This window comes from Sorex araneus, chromosome 2 (genome assembly GCF_027595985.1).
Source record: "Sorex araneus isolate mSorAra2 chromosome 2, mSorAra2.pri, whole genome shotgun sequence".
In the NCBI taxonomy this organism is placed as follows: domain Eukaryota; kingdom Metazoa; phylum Chordata; class Mammalia; order Eulipotyphla; family Soricidae; genus Sorex; species Sorex araneus.
In genome coordinates, this window is record NC_073303.1 from 94879029 (window position 1) to 94895152 (window position 16124).

The 16124-nt window shown below is 39.0% G+C and overlaps 1 protein-coding gene across 4 annotated transcripts in view; it reads left to right on the top strand.

The window, feature by feature from the left end:
- The window catches only part of DNAAF11 (dynein axonemal assembly factor 11), a 96649-nt gene that overhangs the window by 25235 nt on the left and 55290 nt on the right, over positions 1-16124 (top strand). For all 4 annotated transcript variants that reach the window (XR_008628689.1, XM_055129511.1, XM_055129512.1 and 1 more), the window contains exons 4-6: positions 4505-4677; positions 9078-9271; positions 15434-15628. Coding sequence is in view for 3 of the 4 variants with exons in the window: in XM_055129511.1 (XP_054985486.1) it covers positions 4505-4677; positions 9078-9271; positions 15434-15628 (562 nt within the window). In the remaining variant the exon portion in view is untranslated. The remainder of the gene's footprint in view (positions 1-4504; positions 4678-9077; positions 9272-15433; positions 15629-16124) is intronic.

The window sequence follows — 16124 nt, forward strand, 5'->3', positions numbered from 1 at the left end:
ATATGGTCCCCTGAGCACCGCCAGGGGTGATTCCTGAGTGCAGAGCCAGGAGTAACTCCTGTGCGTTGCCAGGTGTGACCCAAAAAGCAAAAAAAAAAAAAACAACCTTCAGAAGTGTAGTGCCTTAAAACCATGTTTTTAGAGCCAGGGGATCTGATGGTGGCAGTGTCTGCCTTGATGGCATGAAGGCAAGCACTTACCACCCCCCTCAATACCCCATGAGCACTGAGTACCAGTACTGTGATTATGACTCAAAGTGTCAGAATAAGCACATCCTCTTGGTACACTGCAATCATGCGTGCACACCACCTGCACGCTCTGCACCCATGAGTGTGAGCACCCAAGTGATGCTCACCACAAGAGAAGGGAAGGGACAACAACAAAAGAAGACAGGCCATGTTTGCACACCCACTCGCAAGGTTGTGGGTGAGCAACTGTATTGGACTTCTTTGATCCATGGAATCAGTTGTGACAGCCATCATCAGATCTACAGCGGAGATGGCGTCTTTGCTACATTTCCCACTGATTTCAGAGGAAGTGGTCCCTGCATGGGATGTGCTCCTGATTCTGCTCCAGCACAGATGAGACTGTTATTCGATGCGGAAGCCGTTTCTCCTTGTTTCCCCTACAACCCCCCCTGTTAGGCAGGCAACCTCTTATGTGGGTTGTTTTCCTGTGCTCCAGCTCTGAGATCTTCCTTTTGCTTCTCCTGTGTTGCCTCCTCATTTGCTCTGCTAGGTCTCTAATTCCCATTTCTTGGCATAATGTGCCGTCTGACTTTTCCTTTAGGCTCAAATAACCCCGGGTTGGCCATCTCTGGTGTGGAGACTCTGTTCAGGTATGCCCCTCTCTGCAGGGATGCCATCCTCGCTGACCTGAGGCTTTGATGCCCATGCCAGACCACGCTGACCGAAGGCTGTGCCCTTCACTGCTCAGACTCTGATTTCTCTGGTCAATGCATTTTTTTCTTCACATACTTTTCTCATTATGTTTGACTTAGAGCACTCTGATCTGTACCTTCAGAGCTATTTTCTGTCTCTCCACTTTTTCTTTACCTTGCCTTTGTTTGTCTTGAAGTGCACACAGGGAGAAGGGGGGAAAGGATGAAAGTGAAGAGATAGGCAGAGAAGAAAAAAGAAGGAAAATATGTGAGAGGAAGAACCATAAATCTTTCCTTTCTCTATTTTTGTTCATTGCCTGTTCTTTCCTTACTTCCTATGCTCTTAAAATAGAAATATTATTAAGGAGGAGATTGCCACTTTGCAAAAGGTGATGATAACCTCAACTAGAATATCAGTAAAAGAATGAGAAAATTTAGTAATGAATATCTGTAGGACTTGATGACTGATGACATAAACAGGTTATAAAGGTAGTTTGATTTTCAAATAACCCTGATTTGTTGATGTCAGACTCACATATGATTACAGAATTGTGATGACATTAATAAGGGTTAGACCAAAAAAAAGCATAAAACCTCTCTCAAGGAGTGGAAAGTGATTGAACATATGGAGAGTTCTATTTGGTACATTTTGAATGTTATTCAGGCATTTGGAACAAGATGGGCATTCAGAAAAAGGAATAAGATCTTCAAGTTGTGGATGTGAGATGTCGAGTTATTTTTTGAGAGTTGTCATAATCTTGGGTTGGTCAATTATATAAGTAATTTATTTGAAAGAGACTGACTAGGAAGAAAACCATTGTACCGTGGATATTAGCAAAGGTGCTAGAATCAGGTGCTAGAATCAAGAATAGATAAGAGAGAGGGAGTAAAAGAATTTAATAAAATGTGAGAAAAACTTGCCAAAGGTAACACTGTTACTGTTGCAGAACTGTGAGTCAGTATGAATTCATATTTGTGAGGTTAACATATCAAAAATAAAGGTAGTTTACTCTAAGTTTTGAAGCTGCAAAGCAATGAAAGGAAAGTAGTACATAACTAGGAAGCATGTGGGAAGAGTGGAGTGGATAGAAGTTTGAAGAGAATGAGTGCAGAACAGTAGAGCTGGGTTTCACCAGGAGATGCCCTAAAATGTTGAAGGCTGCGAAGTCTTTGAGGTGAGTCCTGAAGACAGGCGCATGCCGTTGGGAGAGACTGAGTCTCACCAACAGGGTGAGGCAAGCCAGCTGTTCCAGAGTCACAATGAAGAGCCCCGTCCGTGGGGCAGCAAACCTTCTTTCTCTATCGGCCCCTTGTCCAGGAATGGTCATCAGAATCCTATGATAATTAGTAGATTGCTTACTGGACTATAGCAAATCCTCGCTATTTTTTTCCTCCATGTCCAGAGGTGCTCAAGCTTACTCCTGGCTCTGTGCTCAGGGATCACTTTTGTTAGTGTTAAGGGCTGAAACACAGGTCAGCCTTGTGCAAGGCAAATCCCCTACCACCATACTATCACCCAGCTAAGTTTTTTTTTTTTTTTAATGAAGTGTCTAGTTCACAGACACTGTTGTCAGTACTTTTGGTGAATAATCTTATCTTTACAGCAACTTCTAATTTGGTAGCAACATTATAGTGATTCTACAGAGGAGAAGATGGAGGTCTGTCTGCCTCATGAGCTGGGGGAGAAGGTAGATGGAATAGAGAAGGGATCACTAAGTCAATGATGGTTGGAAGGATTGTTCGGGATGGAAGATGTGTGCTGAAAGTAGATAAAGGACCAAACGTGATGGCCTCTCAGTATCTATATTGCAAACCATAACGTCCAAAAGTAGAGAGATAGAATGGGAACTATTGTCTGCCAAAGAGGTAGGGGGAGGGTTGGGAAGTGGGGGTCCTGAGGGCATTGGTGATGTAAACTGTGCACTGGTGGAGGGATGGGTATTCGATCATTATATGACTGAAACTCAAACATGAGAGCTTTGTAACTGTATCTCATGATGATTCAATAATAAAACAAAAAGACAAGAGGCTTGTAACTTCTTCAAGAATGTGACAAAGAAGGTGACAGAGAAATGAGTTCAAAGTCTAATTCAGAAGTTTGTCTTTCTAATTCATATGGACTGTGTGAGAGGGGAGCTAATTAAAATTTGAATTTAATTCACAATCTATGTTGAAGATGGATATGTCAGCTTTACTATAACTCTTTCAATAACTCACCATTTTCTATCATTCCTCAGAGGAACAAATTTGTTTTTTTAACCTTTGTCTATGGATTAGAGTGATAGCACAGCAGGTAGGGCTTTTGCCTTGCATGCGGCCAACCCGGGTTTGATTCCTTCATCCCGACAAGCTACCGAGAGTATCCCGCCTGCACAGCAGAGCCTGGCAAGCTACCCGTGGTGTATTCAATATGCCAAAAACAGTAACAACAAGTCTCACAATGGAGACATTACTGGTGCCCACTCAAGCAAATCGATGAGACAACACTGTGACAGTGCTACAGTGCTAACCTTTGTCTATACCATTAGCCTTATCCACTCTAAATCTCTCTGACCCCATTCACTCTTTAAGGTGACTACAAATATTATTTCTGATGGACTAATTTCGGGGGAGGGGTCCACATCTGTTGGTGTTCAGGGGTTTTGCCTGTCTCTGTACTCAGAAATTAGAACTGGTAGTGTTCAGGGGCCCATATGGGATACAAGGGATAAAACCTGGGTCAGCTGTGTGCAAGGCAAATAAATATCCTATCTGCCCTGCTATCACTAGAGCCCCTCTCATGCATAAATTTTATCAAATTCCTTTCTTTTGGGGGAACTTCCCTTTACTTTGAATGTTCTAACTGCCCGGTAAAATTTTTAAGAAGATTTGGATGTTCTTAAACTTTTTGTGTCTGTGAGCAGGTATCTGCATACTGTCCCATTGACCAGCATTTAGACCAGCACTGGACAAAGTGTATTTTAACCTTTCCACACCTGCAGAATGTGGAATATTGTTCTAGATGCCCAGTATACAGGAGCATTGTTCTCAAGTAAAGTCCATCCCGGCCCACTCATATGAACTTTCTTTACACACAGTAAATAGGAACAAAGTAAATCCAAATGATCACCAGATTAGCACAGGGAAAGTGATTTCTCCTAGATGGAAATACTACAGGGCTGAAAATAAAGTGAATTGTAAATAAAAATGGTCAAGATTAAGTCTTTGAGGGGCTGGCAGGGGAGATAGCTCAAATGATAGGAGTGCTTCTCTTGCATGCATGTGACCCTGAAAGTGAACCTGGCACCACACAGTCGCCCTGAATACCATGGGATGTAGTCCTGACGGTCCCGATGCACTCAGTGTGGTGGCCCTGGTGGTCACACTGCTGTGCCGGAGCATTGTGGCTTTCCCCTTGTGGACCCTCTGAGCACTTCTTAGGAGCCCTCTCTCCCCTCCAGTCTAAGAGGAGAAAAAAGACCAAGCTTTTGAGTGACTATTTCTGCTAAACCACTTCTTGGTAAAGCAATTAATCAGCCTTAATTAAGGAGACTTAAAATAGTACAGTTTCTATCATGTGCTGTTACACACATTTTATTCACTGTGATTTTCTTTTCCTTTTGTTTTTCGCTTTTCTCTCAACAGGATGTGAGGGGCTAACAAAACTTGACTTGACCGTCAATTTCATTGGTGAGCTGAGCAGTGTTAAAACCCTCCAGCACAATATCCACCTGAAGGAACTCTTTCTCATGGGCAACCCCTGTGCTGACTTTGATGGCTATAGGCAGTTTGTTGTGGCAACTCTTCAACAATTAAGGGTATGCTTATTTTAATAATGAAAAACCTATAATCTGCAATTATAATGATTTTAATTGTAATTTTATAATAATAAATTATAATAATATAATATATTACAATATAGTGTGTATAATAATATCTATTATAATTATAATACTAAATAATAATAACTTATAATAATATTTTATTATAATTCATTATAATTTTCATTATAATTTTTCTTCACAATTTCAGAGAATGTGTTGTTTCAGAGACTGGAACATTTCCAAAAACCAAAACCAGTTCTTTGACTATTGAACTTCTGAAAATTGTTTTTAAATGTTCATGAATCTTTGAAAAATACATTTCATACTTTTCTCTTTTCCCATTTGGAACAAAACAGAGCTTGATTGAACTATTTCTTTAATTCAAATTAATGTTATGAAGAGCATTCATCATTACTAAGATCAAAGTGAAAGGTTTTCATATGATTAAGGCTAAATGACTTTTTAATTAAGTTACTGTGTTTTATTAAAAAAGAATTAATTATTATTATTATTATTATTATGCTTTGGGCCACACTCGGCAATGCTCAGGACTTACTCCTGGCTCTGCACTTAAGGAACATAGAATGAAGTATTAATGTGTATTATTCACAGGCACACAACTGACCCCATTCTGGCAATGCAGTGTTCTGACTTGAGAGGTCTGAATTGCGGGCTGGGAGTTGTTTCAGTGTCCTGGATACAGTGTCTCTGATTTGATCGAACTTTTGCAATGAGTGCCTTGGGTGTTTACAGGGATGATGAAGCAAGAGTTCTGAGAGTCGATGCTCCCTGTTTCACCTGACACTCCTGTCAGTGGAGCAGGTTGAATCTGAAAGAGAAAGGCCCCTGTGGGCACTAAAACTACACTTACCGGGGCTCTGTGTGTTAATGCATAGGCTTTGGAGCAAGTCTTTCATCCAAGTCAGCTGTTAGAATAGGCAACAGAATCTCTTTGAGAAATACTATTTTTAAGTGTTTGCAAGTCTTTAAAGATAAGTTGATAAACTTTGTGTTTTTAATTGCCATTTCATCAAAAGCTTGCAATTTACTTGAAAAGAATTGTTTCTCTTCTAGCTTCTGGTAGTTTTTGGCTGTCCTGGATCTTTTTTTTTGGCTTATATCTGTCTCTTCACAAGACAGTTTTTTTTTAAATCTACTTTTATGTACTGAAAGTAGATAAAGGACCAAACATAATGGCTTCTCATTATCTGTATTGCAAACCATAATACTCATTAGTAGAAAGAAAGTAAGAGGGAAACTGTCTTCCACAGAGGCAGAGGGAGAGGTGGGATGGCGGCGGGGAGGGGTGCAGGGAGAGGGTACTGGGGACTTTGGTGGTGGGAAATATACACTGGTGGAGGGATGGGTGTTCAATTATTGTATAACTGAAACTCAAACATGAAAGTTTTGTAGCTATAGCTCAAGGTGATTCAATTAAAAAATTATAATATGACAGTCATATTGGAGTAGGAGCTACTTCATCCTGTATAACCTTAACTGAACTAATTACATATGCAATAGTTATTTCCTAATAAAGTCACATTCTGAATATGGGATCAGGAATTCAAGATAACATTTCCCCCCTCCAAGAGACACAATTTATTACAGATCATTTATTTTAGAGTTCCACATATATGTACCTCTTTTCCTTTTGGCTGAGACACTCTGGGTGATAAGTATGCACTGCAGAATAGTGAAAAAAGAAGTTTTGGTAATAGACTGGGATTTTGCTCTATCTCCACCATGAATAGTGTGCCTCATTTGTTTTTTGTCAATAACAACGGATGGACAGTTTCTACTTTAAAACCATTCTGTGAGAAATTTGGTACATTTTAAATTTTGTTTCTCTACTTTTTTTTAATAGTACATGTGTGATGGTTATTAATAAGCAAACATACCCTATCTTTGGGTTTCAGGAATCCTAAGTGAAGAAACATTAGAAATGCTATAGTGTGTAACTTAAATGGGGTAAGAGCGGTAGTACAGTGGGTAGGGTGCTTGCCTTAACCATTGCTGACCCAGATTTGATCTCCAGCATCCTATATGGTCCCTGGAACCTGCCAGGAGTGATTCCTGAGCATAGCTGGGTGTGACCTCAAGGGCCTCAAAACAAACCAAAACAACAACAAAATCACCCCCCCCGAAAAAAAAACTCTTATTCATTAGATCTCCCAAACTGAAATGTGATTTTTGGCTTGAAGGAATTTAGGCCATTTTCAAAGATGACCTTTAAAAATCATAATAAATTAAGATTCAATAATTCAATCTCTAGAACAGATGCTGGTAGATGTTGAAATATCATCATAAATTTTCAAAATGTGGGTTTTTTTTGCCTCCTGTCTCTAAGGTAACAGGGAAGTTATTTGTCATAATCTCTTAGAAACAGTAGTTCTAGCAATTATATCTGTGTGTGTATGTGTGTGTGATGTGTGTCTGTGAATGCACATTAATACTTAATTCTATGTTCCAAGTAAAATAAGAAAACAAAACAAGAAAACATTACCTTGCTTCCTTCCCAATATATATCAAAATGTTAGTGAAAATTTATATTTAACCATAGTCTCCCAACTTATTCAGTCTTAACTTAAAAATCTCTCAAGGTTTCCACTGTGAATCTCTACATTATAAATGAGTTTTAGAACTGTTATGGGAAAGCTTGAAATTGTTTCATTTTCTAATCAAACATAACAAAAAATCATGGAATTGATCATGTTTTTCTGTTTTGCTTTCACTGTCAGGAAACTCAGCATCAATCTGCAGTCATCTCATAGCAATCCAAAACATATTTCAAATGTTTCACCTCAAATTCCAAAATTGTTATTTTCATTTCTAATTTAACTCATCCTTATGAATTTTTATTTTATTTATTAATTTATTTATTTTTAAATTTTATTGAATCACCGTGAAATAGTTACAAGCTTTTGTGTTTGGGTTATAATCTCACAATGATCAAACACCCATCCCTCCACCAGTGCACATTCCCCACCACCAATATCCTGGGTGTACCCCCCCTTTCCCACCCTCCCCCTGCCTCCATGGCAGACAATATTCCCCATTATCTCTACTTTTGGGCATTATGGCTTGCAACACAGACACTGAGAGGTCATCATGTTTGGCCCATTATCTACTTTCTGCACACATCTCCCATCCCAACTGATTCCTCCAGCCATCATTTTCTTAGTGATCCCTTCTCTATTCCATCTGCCTTCTCCCCTCCACTCATAAAACAGTCTTCCAACTATGGGGCAATCCTACTGGCCCTTGTATCTACTGTCCTTGGGTGTCAGCCTCATGTTCGTTCTTTTATAAAATATTTTTAAAAATTTTATTATATTGAATCACCATGAGAAAAAGAAAAAAAATACAAAGCTTTCAGGTTTAAGTCTCAGTCATACAATGATTGAACCCTCATCCTTTCACCAGTGCACATGTTCCACCACCAAGAGCCCCAATATACCCCCTCCCACCCAGCCCCCACTAAGTAGTTAATGATCTTTATTTTATTCTCTATACTTTGAATACATTCAATATTTCAATAGAGAACTCACTACTATTGTTTGGAATTTCCCCCCAACAATTAGACGTGCTGAAAAGGCATCATTTAATAATTTCTTTTCATTGCTGAGAATGAAGATTCTATGAACTCTTTGGTTTTGGATTTCTGATATTTCAGCTCAGTTCACAGTCTAGATGCATTTCTGTAAGAAGCCGCTCTGGGTGCCAAAATGGGTTAGAAGACCTCTTGGATCATAGTCTGTACAAGCAGAGGGTCTGTTTCCCGAGCAGCAGCTCCGGATTTTATCTGGGCCGAGGGCGTGCCGGTACCGCCCCCATCCCATGATGGCCTATGAGCCATAGCATTGCAAAGTTCCTACCTCTGGGTGCAAGTCTTAGGGAGTGGCTCTCACCATGTGGATGATGCCGCCGCCGCCATTTTCTGAGCAGAAAAACAGGGTGGAAAGGGAAAATCCCTCCTCGGGCGGCACATAGTCCTAGTACAGCTCACAGTCCAGATGCATGTCTGTAAGCAGGGTGCCGAAATGGGTTAGAAGACCTTGGATCATAGTCTGTACGAGCAGAGAGCTCATGCTCATTCTTGTGATTTTTTTTTACTCACTCATCATGTGATATTCCATTAATAATTGATTTCAACAGAAAGCCTTCTTATTTTTATTTTCAGTAAAGATATTTTGTATGTGGTGTTTGTTAATTATAACAAATAAATAATGATCTGGATCAGAGTTTCTAGTAGTCCCCATTAATTATTTAAATTCCACCATGATTCTGCATTATTTATTTTTTTAAAACTAAAATATTCCAGTCCAAGTCCACCAGTGCTGATTTAAATTGTGACTTTTTAATAACTGCACTCTGTTGATTATCTTTTTCTCTAGTCGTTGGATGGTAAGGAAATAGAGCGTTCAGAAAGGATTCAAGCATTGCAGAACTTTCCAGAAATTGAACCATCTATCAAAGAGCAGGAAAAAACTTACTGTCTCCAAAGAGCCAAGGAAAAGGAAGAGGCCCAGAAAAAAGTGCAGGAGGAACATGGAAAGGAAGAAAAGAAAGGTCACAAAGAGAGCTTCAGGCAAGTGAACCTCAGTGCTCACTGTGCTTTTCTTAGTTACTAGGGTTGCTTTCCACTTAGATTTTGTTAAAATCAGCAAGCTATCTGTTCACTTCCCAGTATGAATGTAATCTAGCTTCTTGAACTATAGGTTACCTACTGGGGTAACTTTTTAAAAACTTATTTTAAAACAAGTTTGTATGGTTCATCATCAGTGAATCGTTTCTCTACCATATTTAATATCTTGGGTGAAAGGGATCAAGGGATTGTGAATGGAAAAAGTGTAAGAAGCCCTGGTTTGCAGTATCATGAAAGTCCAGATGGTTAACTTTGAAGAATAAGTCAGGATGTTGAATTTGGGGGAAACAGGGCATCCCACTGTTTGTACCAGCTCTATGAGACTTTTCTCTCAGGAACGAATGCCTTTCTAAACCAGCAGCTTTAATTTGCATCTCAAATTATCTTCAAATCTCTTGGAAAATATGCACAGGAAAGATGAATTAACAGGTGTACTTAGATTTGTAATGTAGGACTGTTTTAGAAAAAGTTAGATGCAAATCACATTATTATAATTGAACAATTTTAATTGCATCATAAAATGTTCTATTTTGTGAATTACATACTAATACATTTTAATGTGATTAATGTGACTTTAATTGGTATACTTTTACAAACATAAATATTTCATGCTTCTTCATTTTAAGTGAATTGCAACTGTTGTCAGCTGATTTGATTCTATACTACAAAAACTTTAACTATTTTGATAATGGGACTGGATATGTGACTCAGTGATAGAACATGTATATCACCCGTGTGAGGCATTGCACTAAGGCTCCAGAACTCAGAAAAATAGAGAATAAAAGAAAGATAAATATTTTCATAATAGAATTTTAAACTTGAGAAAATAATAATTATTAAATATTTCAGTCTCCTCATGTCAGTTCTGCTGATTAGGGATTGGATCAGTTCAATCCATTCAAACTTAGGTACACAGGTAGAAAGAATGTCTTTATTATTTACGGCTCAAAACTGGAAGCTACTTGGTTTCCTCCAAGGGGCTTGGTGTGTGATTGTGTGTGTGTGTGTATTTATGGACATGTATTTGGCAGAGTTCTCTTGCACCCACGCCTGGCTGTCTTCACGAGGCCCCTGGGGGGGGGGTTGAGTTTCCCTCCCTGCCCCGAGCAGAGCCCCTGGCAGCCGAAGACTTCCGGAACCCAGCCACAGCCATCTCAAAGCCCCTCTCCACATGTTCGGACAAGCCACACACATGAAGGAACTGGCAGAAGAACCCAGGTGTGTGGGACCCGGGGCTGAGATCTCCAAGCCTGCTTGGATCAGGACTAGGCCTCTTCCTCCCAAGTCCACAATTTTCCAGTAGGTAGGTGGTCACACCCAGAAACTGCCGTGTAATCCCATCAATGGACAACATCCAGAGACTATACAACTAAGCTCCCAACAGTGACATCTTGTAGCCTAGTTTTCTCTCTCGGAGAACCTAGCAAGCTACCGAGAGTTTTCTGCCTACACAGGGAGCCTGGCAAGCTCCCTGTGGCCAAAACCAGTAACAATGATGGGTCTCATTCCCCTGTCCCTGAAAGAGCCTCCAATATGGCACCATCGGGAAGGACGAGTAAAGAAAGGCTTCTAAAATTTCAGGGCTAGGACGAATAGAGACATTACTGAGACCACTCGAGAAAATCGATGATCAACAAGATAATGATGATGATGATGATGACGATGATGATAATGATGAAATGCATAAACGTTTATAAAGTGATAACTATGTAGACCCACTACATAAATTTTTAAAATGTCAGCAGTTGTGCCTCTTATTTTCCCTAAGAAGTGCATAGGAGACCTGGGGGCCCGCCTGATGATTCTTAAACTCTTAGCTAATCATTCAATGTAAGAGACTAAGGCTGTGGTGCTCCTCCAGCCTTGCAATGCTGGGAAATAATCTGGGCTACCACGTAATTCTTCCTGTACCCAAACCAGCAGCATTCCATGGGTCTCCAGGCCTGTGTTTTGGCTTACTCCAGGCCCTACATTCAAGGATCACTTCTGGTAGGGCTTTGGGAACCATATGTGGTACCTAAGATCAAACTTGGGTCAGCTTCTTGTAAGGCAAGCACCCTACCTACTGTACCATCACTTCAGCCCCTCAAAGTTTTCTTAATTAGACATGAACTTCCACTCATATGCTACATGGCATATTCGATATGCCAAAAAGAGTAATGATAGGTCTCATTCCCCTGACCCTGAGAGAGCCTTCAATTGTTGGGAAAGACAAGTAAGGAGAGGCTGCTAAAATCTCAGGGCTGAGAGGAATAGAGATGTTACTGGTGCCCACTCGAGTAAATCACAAACAATGGGATGACAGTGATATAGTGATACAGTGATATTTTGGGGAGAAGTCACACCTGACAGTGACCACAGCTTTCTGCTGGATCTGTGCTTAGAAATCACTCCTGGCAGATATATATATATATATATATCATATATATGTATGATTCGAGGGATCAAACCCACATCTACTCTTAAGGTACAAAGCAAGCACCCTCCCTGCTATACTATTACTCTAGCCCCTGTTCTGTTAAAAAAATTATAATTAGCATCCTCTATTCAGACTCCCCTTAAATTCCTAATGTGACTTTGATTGAAACTGTATTTAATTTATATTAATTAGGGGAAAAGTTGGAGTGTTCATGACTTTGATTCTTTCCTTGCTGAATTTTGGAATAGCTCTATTTATTTCTAACTTTTGAGTCCTTTGATAAGAATTTACAACATTCTCTGTAAATTTCTGACATACTTTTTGTTATATTTCTTTCTATGTATCTTGTAGAATGATATTTTAAAATAGAATAGTAATTGCTTCTGCTGATGCATAAAAATGCAACTGATTTCTGTATACTAATATTTTTAAGCAATTTTGCTGAACTTTACAAAAGAAGGTAAATCTGTAGGGTATCTTATGTTTGCTACTTTAAAACAATATAGTATTTTAAGTAATAGTCTACCCCCACCCCATTTTTTGCCCACACCTGGTGGTGCTCCAGGCTTACTCCTGTCTCTGCACTCAGGAATCACTCCCAGCGGGGCTTGGGGAACCATATGTGTTGTCAGGGCTCAAACCTTGGTGAGTCAAGTGCATGGCAAGTACAATGTTCTCTGTACTATCACTTTGGCCTTAAACTATAGCACTGTAGCACTGTCTTCCTGTTGTTCATTGATTTGCTCAAGCGGGCCCCAGTAACGTCTCCATTGTGAGACTTGTTACTGTTTTTGGCATATTGAATATGCCATGGGGAGCTTGCCAGGCTCTGCCATGTGGGCGGTATACTCTTGGTAGCTTGCCGGGCTCTCCGAGAGGGACGGAGGAATTGAACCTAGGTCGGCTGCATGCAAGGCAAACGCCCTACCTGCTGTGCTATCAGTCCAGTCCCTTAACCTAATCTCTGTAAAATAATTCTTAAAATCGTTCTTCATCTACTTTGCATTTTCTTTGTGGTGCCTGTGTCGAACTTTCAGGATGAAGTAGAATAGCAGTAATAAGGATGGTTTATTCTTATCTTGTTTCTGATTCTAGAAGGAACAGTTCAAACTCTTCATCATTAAGTATCATTAAGTATCATTTTAGCAGTGGTGTTTTAGTTAAGGAAATTTCCCCCTTTGCCCACACCCTAAGAGTCACTTGTAGCTCTGCACTCAGGAATTACTCCTGGTGTGCTCAAGGGGACAATATGGGATGCTGGAGAGCAAATATGCAAACCAAACACCCTATCCACTGTACTGTCATTCTGGCCAAGTAAGTTTCCTTTTATACCGACTTGATTAGCTTTTGCCATTACAAGTACCAGATTTTTCCTTATGGGATAGTCTTGTTTTACTTGTTATTGTGCCGAATAAGATCAATAGATTTTTCGATATTAAACCATCCTTGAATTTCTAGAATAAACTTGATTTTTCTATTATATTTTTAAATACACCATTGCATTTGTCTTACTTATATTTTTTCTATAGATAGATCTATGAATCTAAGTGCAGAAATTAGATTTTTGCTACAATGCCTCGTTTTTTTTAACTCAGGGATTTTGTTCGTTTGTTTTTTGTCTTTCTTTTATATTTTGGTGCAAGGATTATATTCAGGTGACACATTCATTGAGCCATATCCCCAGACACTTTAATTCTGTTTCTCTGCTGTTTTACTGCAAAGCAATGAAATGCATTGGGAATGATTCATTATGCTTGATGGATAAAAGTTTATACAAGGTTAAATTTATTCGATTCATACTTTTCATAAGAAGCATACTCAGGTTTCTTGCAAGAAGCCTGAATTTGCAAGAAATTCTTTCTTCCTGACCACAAGACTCATTAGTCCTTCCAGCCTTTACCCCATTACTCTGTTTAACCTGAATAGAAACATCTATGAACAGAAACCTAGACATTCTAGAGGAATGACATTGAAATAGAGGTGCAATGACTTAGAGAGGTATCAGTGAAATTCCCAATGTCAGAAGCTGAGTCGATGTCACAAATGACCACACAGGTAGTTAGTGTGTGATCACTATAATAGGAAACAATGATAGGGAAAGCTTTCATGTTTTCAAGAACTCATACATGTGCTCACAAGAGAATCCCAGTAACTAGGCATCAACCTCAGAGAAGGTACCGATAGCCACGCTATAACAACAGTAGTCTCATACGAGTATTTTGTCTCCTTCATCCATTCTTCCAGGCTCCAATTTCAAAAACTGGGGGAAATGATGAGGCCCAGAAAGATGTGATGCAGAGAGGTGGAATAGATGAGCAGCAAGTGCTTATTCATAAGCACAATCTAAGCATGATCTGGGAAACTGCAGGGGGTGGGGTGGGAGCTTGGAAAGGGAGGAGAGGATTTCCTTTTGGATGTAAGTCTGATGTAATATTAAACTGTAGACATTTCAAAACCTGAGCATTTAGCTGGGGTGAAAATGTTCTTGTATGTGATTAAAAGGCTGTGTCTCCTCATAAATGGGAAGATAATTCTGAGAGCATATTTGAAGAGCATATTTAAAGAGAAAAATAATTTGTTTATATGCTAAGAAGCTCAGTTTTATTCCCAGTCAGCTTCTACATTTATATACATTTTGCATTTGAAGATGCATGCTATTTAGGTTATATTCTATATATTTTAAAAGCATAATTACATTTATTTTTATTATACTTTTTAAAAATTGTGATTGGCAAAAGTAATGCAATGAGTCATTTTTCAGAAAAAACAAACTCTTAGATGAGAATGAGGCCAGTCATTTCAGTGATGATTAGCTAGAATAATGTAGAATAAAATAGAGTCCCTTAATTGCCTTTCTGGTACTATAAAGAACAACATTGCTGCAGGAAAAAATATTCATTTTGTGCAATTTGAATTATTTTCAACTTAAACTATGTACTTGGATTTTGCAATATGTTAGGTATCTTAAGTAGAATGTTATTCTTTTTTGTGTGGCTTATACCACTTGTATTTTATGTCTTATTACTTTGGGCCTGTCTCTTAAGAATCTTATTTGAAGGTTAACAAATGAGCCTTTTGTGTCATCTCATCTCAGTAACAATAAAACCAGAGAAATAACTTAATTATTTGACAGTCCATAAAATAAGGAATGAAAATGAGAATAGTGCTCCACTGCCATATAAAGATATAAAACCAGAAGTCAACTATGAAAACTGGAGTAGGCCAAGGCTATAGATGATAGATCTCAGTCATTGCTTTGAGATTTGGATATGGAAACAATATAATCAAACTTTCCTGTCAGAAATATCCCTTGGGAACAGTACTTGAAATGGAATGAGAGGTTCGTGTTTGGAGGGTTTATGGTTGGTAAGGCCCAGACTGGTTCAGTCATCAGAACCTCCTACAAAATATTGTGAGACAAATTCCTATTCCTTTCTCTGGTTTATGAAAAGACTTGTAAGTATCATGCAATGGATCTGAAATTTTAATAAAGCTCCTCATATGACAGATAACCATATCAAGTAGGTCTCTGGACAGTGAAATTACATCTTACAGTTAGGTTCAGGTAGGCCTTCTTTCAGACACAGTTTTGCCATTCATAGGTAAGAAAACATTTTGAAGTGACAGTTTAAGGATGCACCTAAGATATTCATTACTTGTCTTATGTTCTCTATGTTCTTTTCTAGGGCCTCATCCTCTGTAGGGGATCATGAGCACCTTCAGATACCAGAAAGACAAGAAGGGGGATGCAACATGAAGAAATTAGGTGACACTGAAGATGACTTGGAATTTTGGAATAAGCCTTGTTTGTTTACTCCTGAATCGAGGTTGGAAACACTTAGGCAAATAGAAAAAACAAGAAACGAACAAGAATCATCAAGGTATTCCATGTTTTTCTGTCATTTAAAGTAAAGTTGTGTGTATGAAATATTTGCTAGCCATCTCAAGTTGACTTTGCTTTTTCTAAGTTCAGTTACTTATTGAATTGTATTTGCTAACATTTATTACCTTCTTTATAGTATCATGAATTACTATATTTTTCATAGGGCTTTATTTGTATGTCTTTTTAAATTTTTTAAAATGTTTAATTTTTTTAATTGAATCACCATGAGATACAAAGCCTTCATAATTGAGTTTCAGTCATAAAATGATCAAACACCCATCCCTTCACCAATGTGCATTTTCCACCACCAGTGTCCCCAGTGGGGCTGGAGTGATAGCACAGCAGTTGGGAGTTCACCTTTCACGTGGCTGGCCCGAGTTCGATTCCTCCACCCCTTTCAGAGATCCCGGCAAGCTACCAAGAGTATCGAGCCTGCACGGCAGAGCCTGGCAAGCTACCCATGCATATTGGATATGCCAAAAAGAGTAACAATA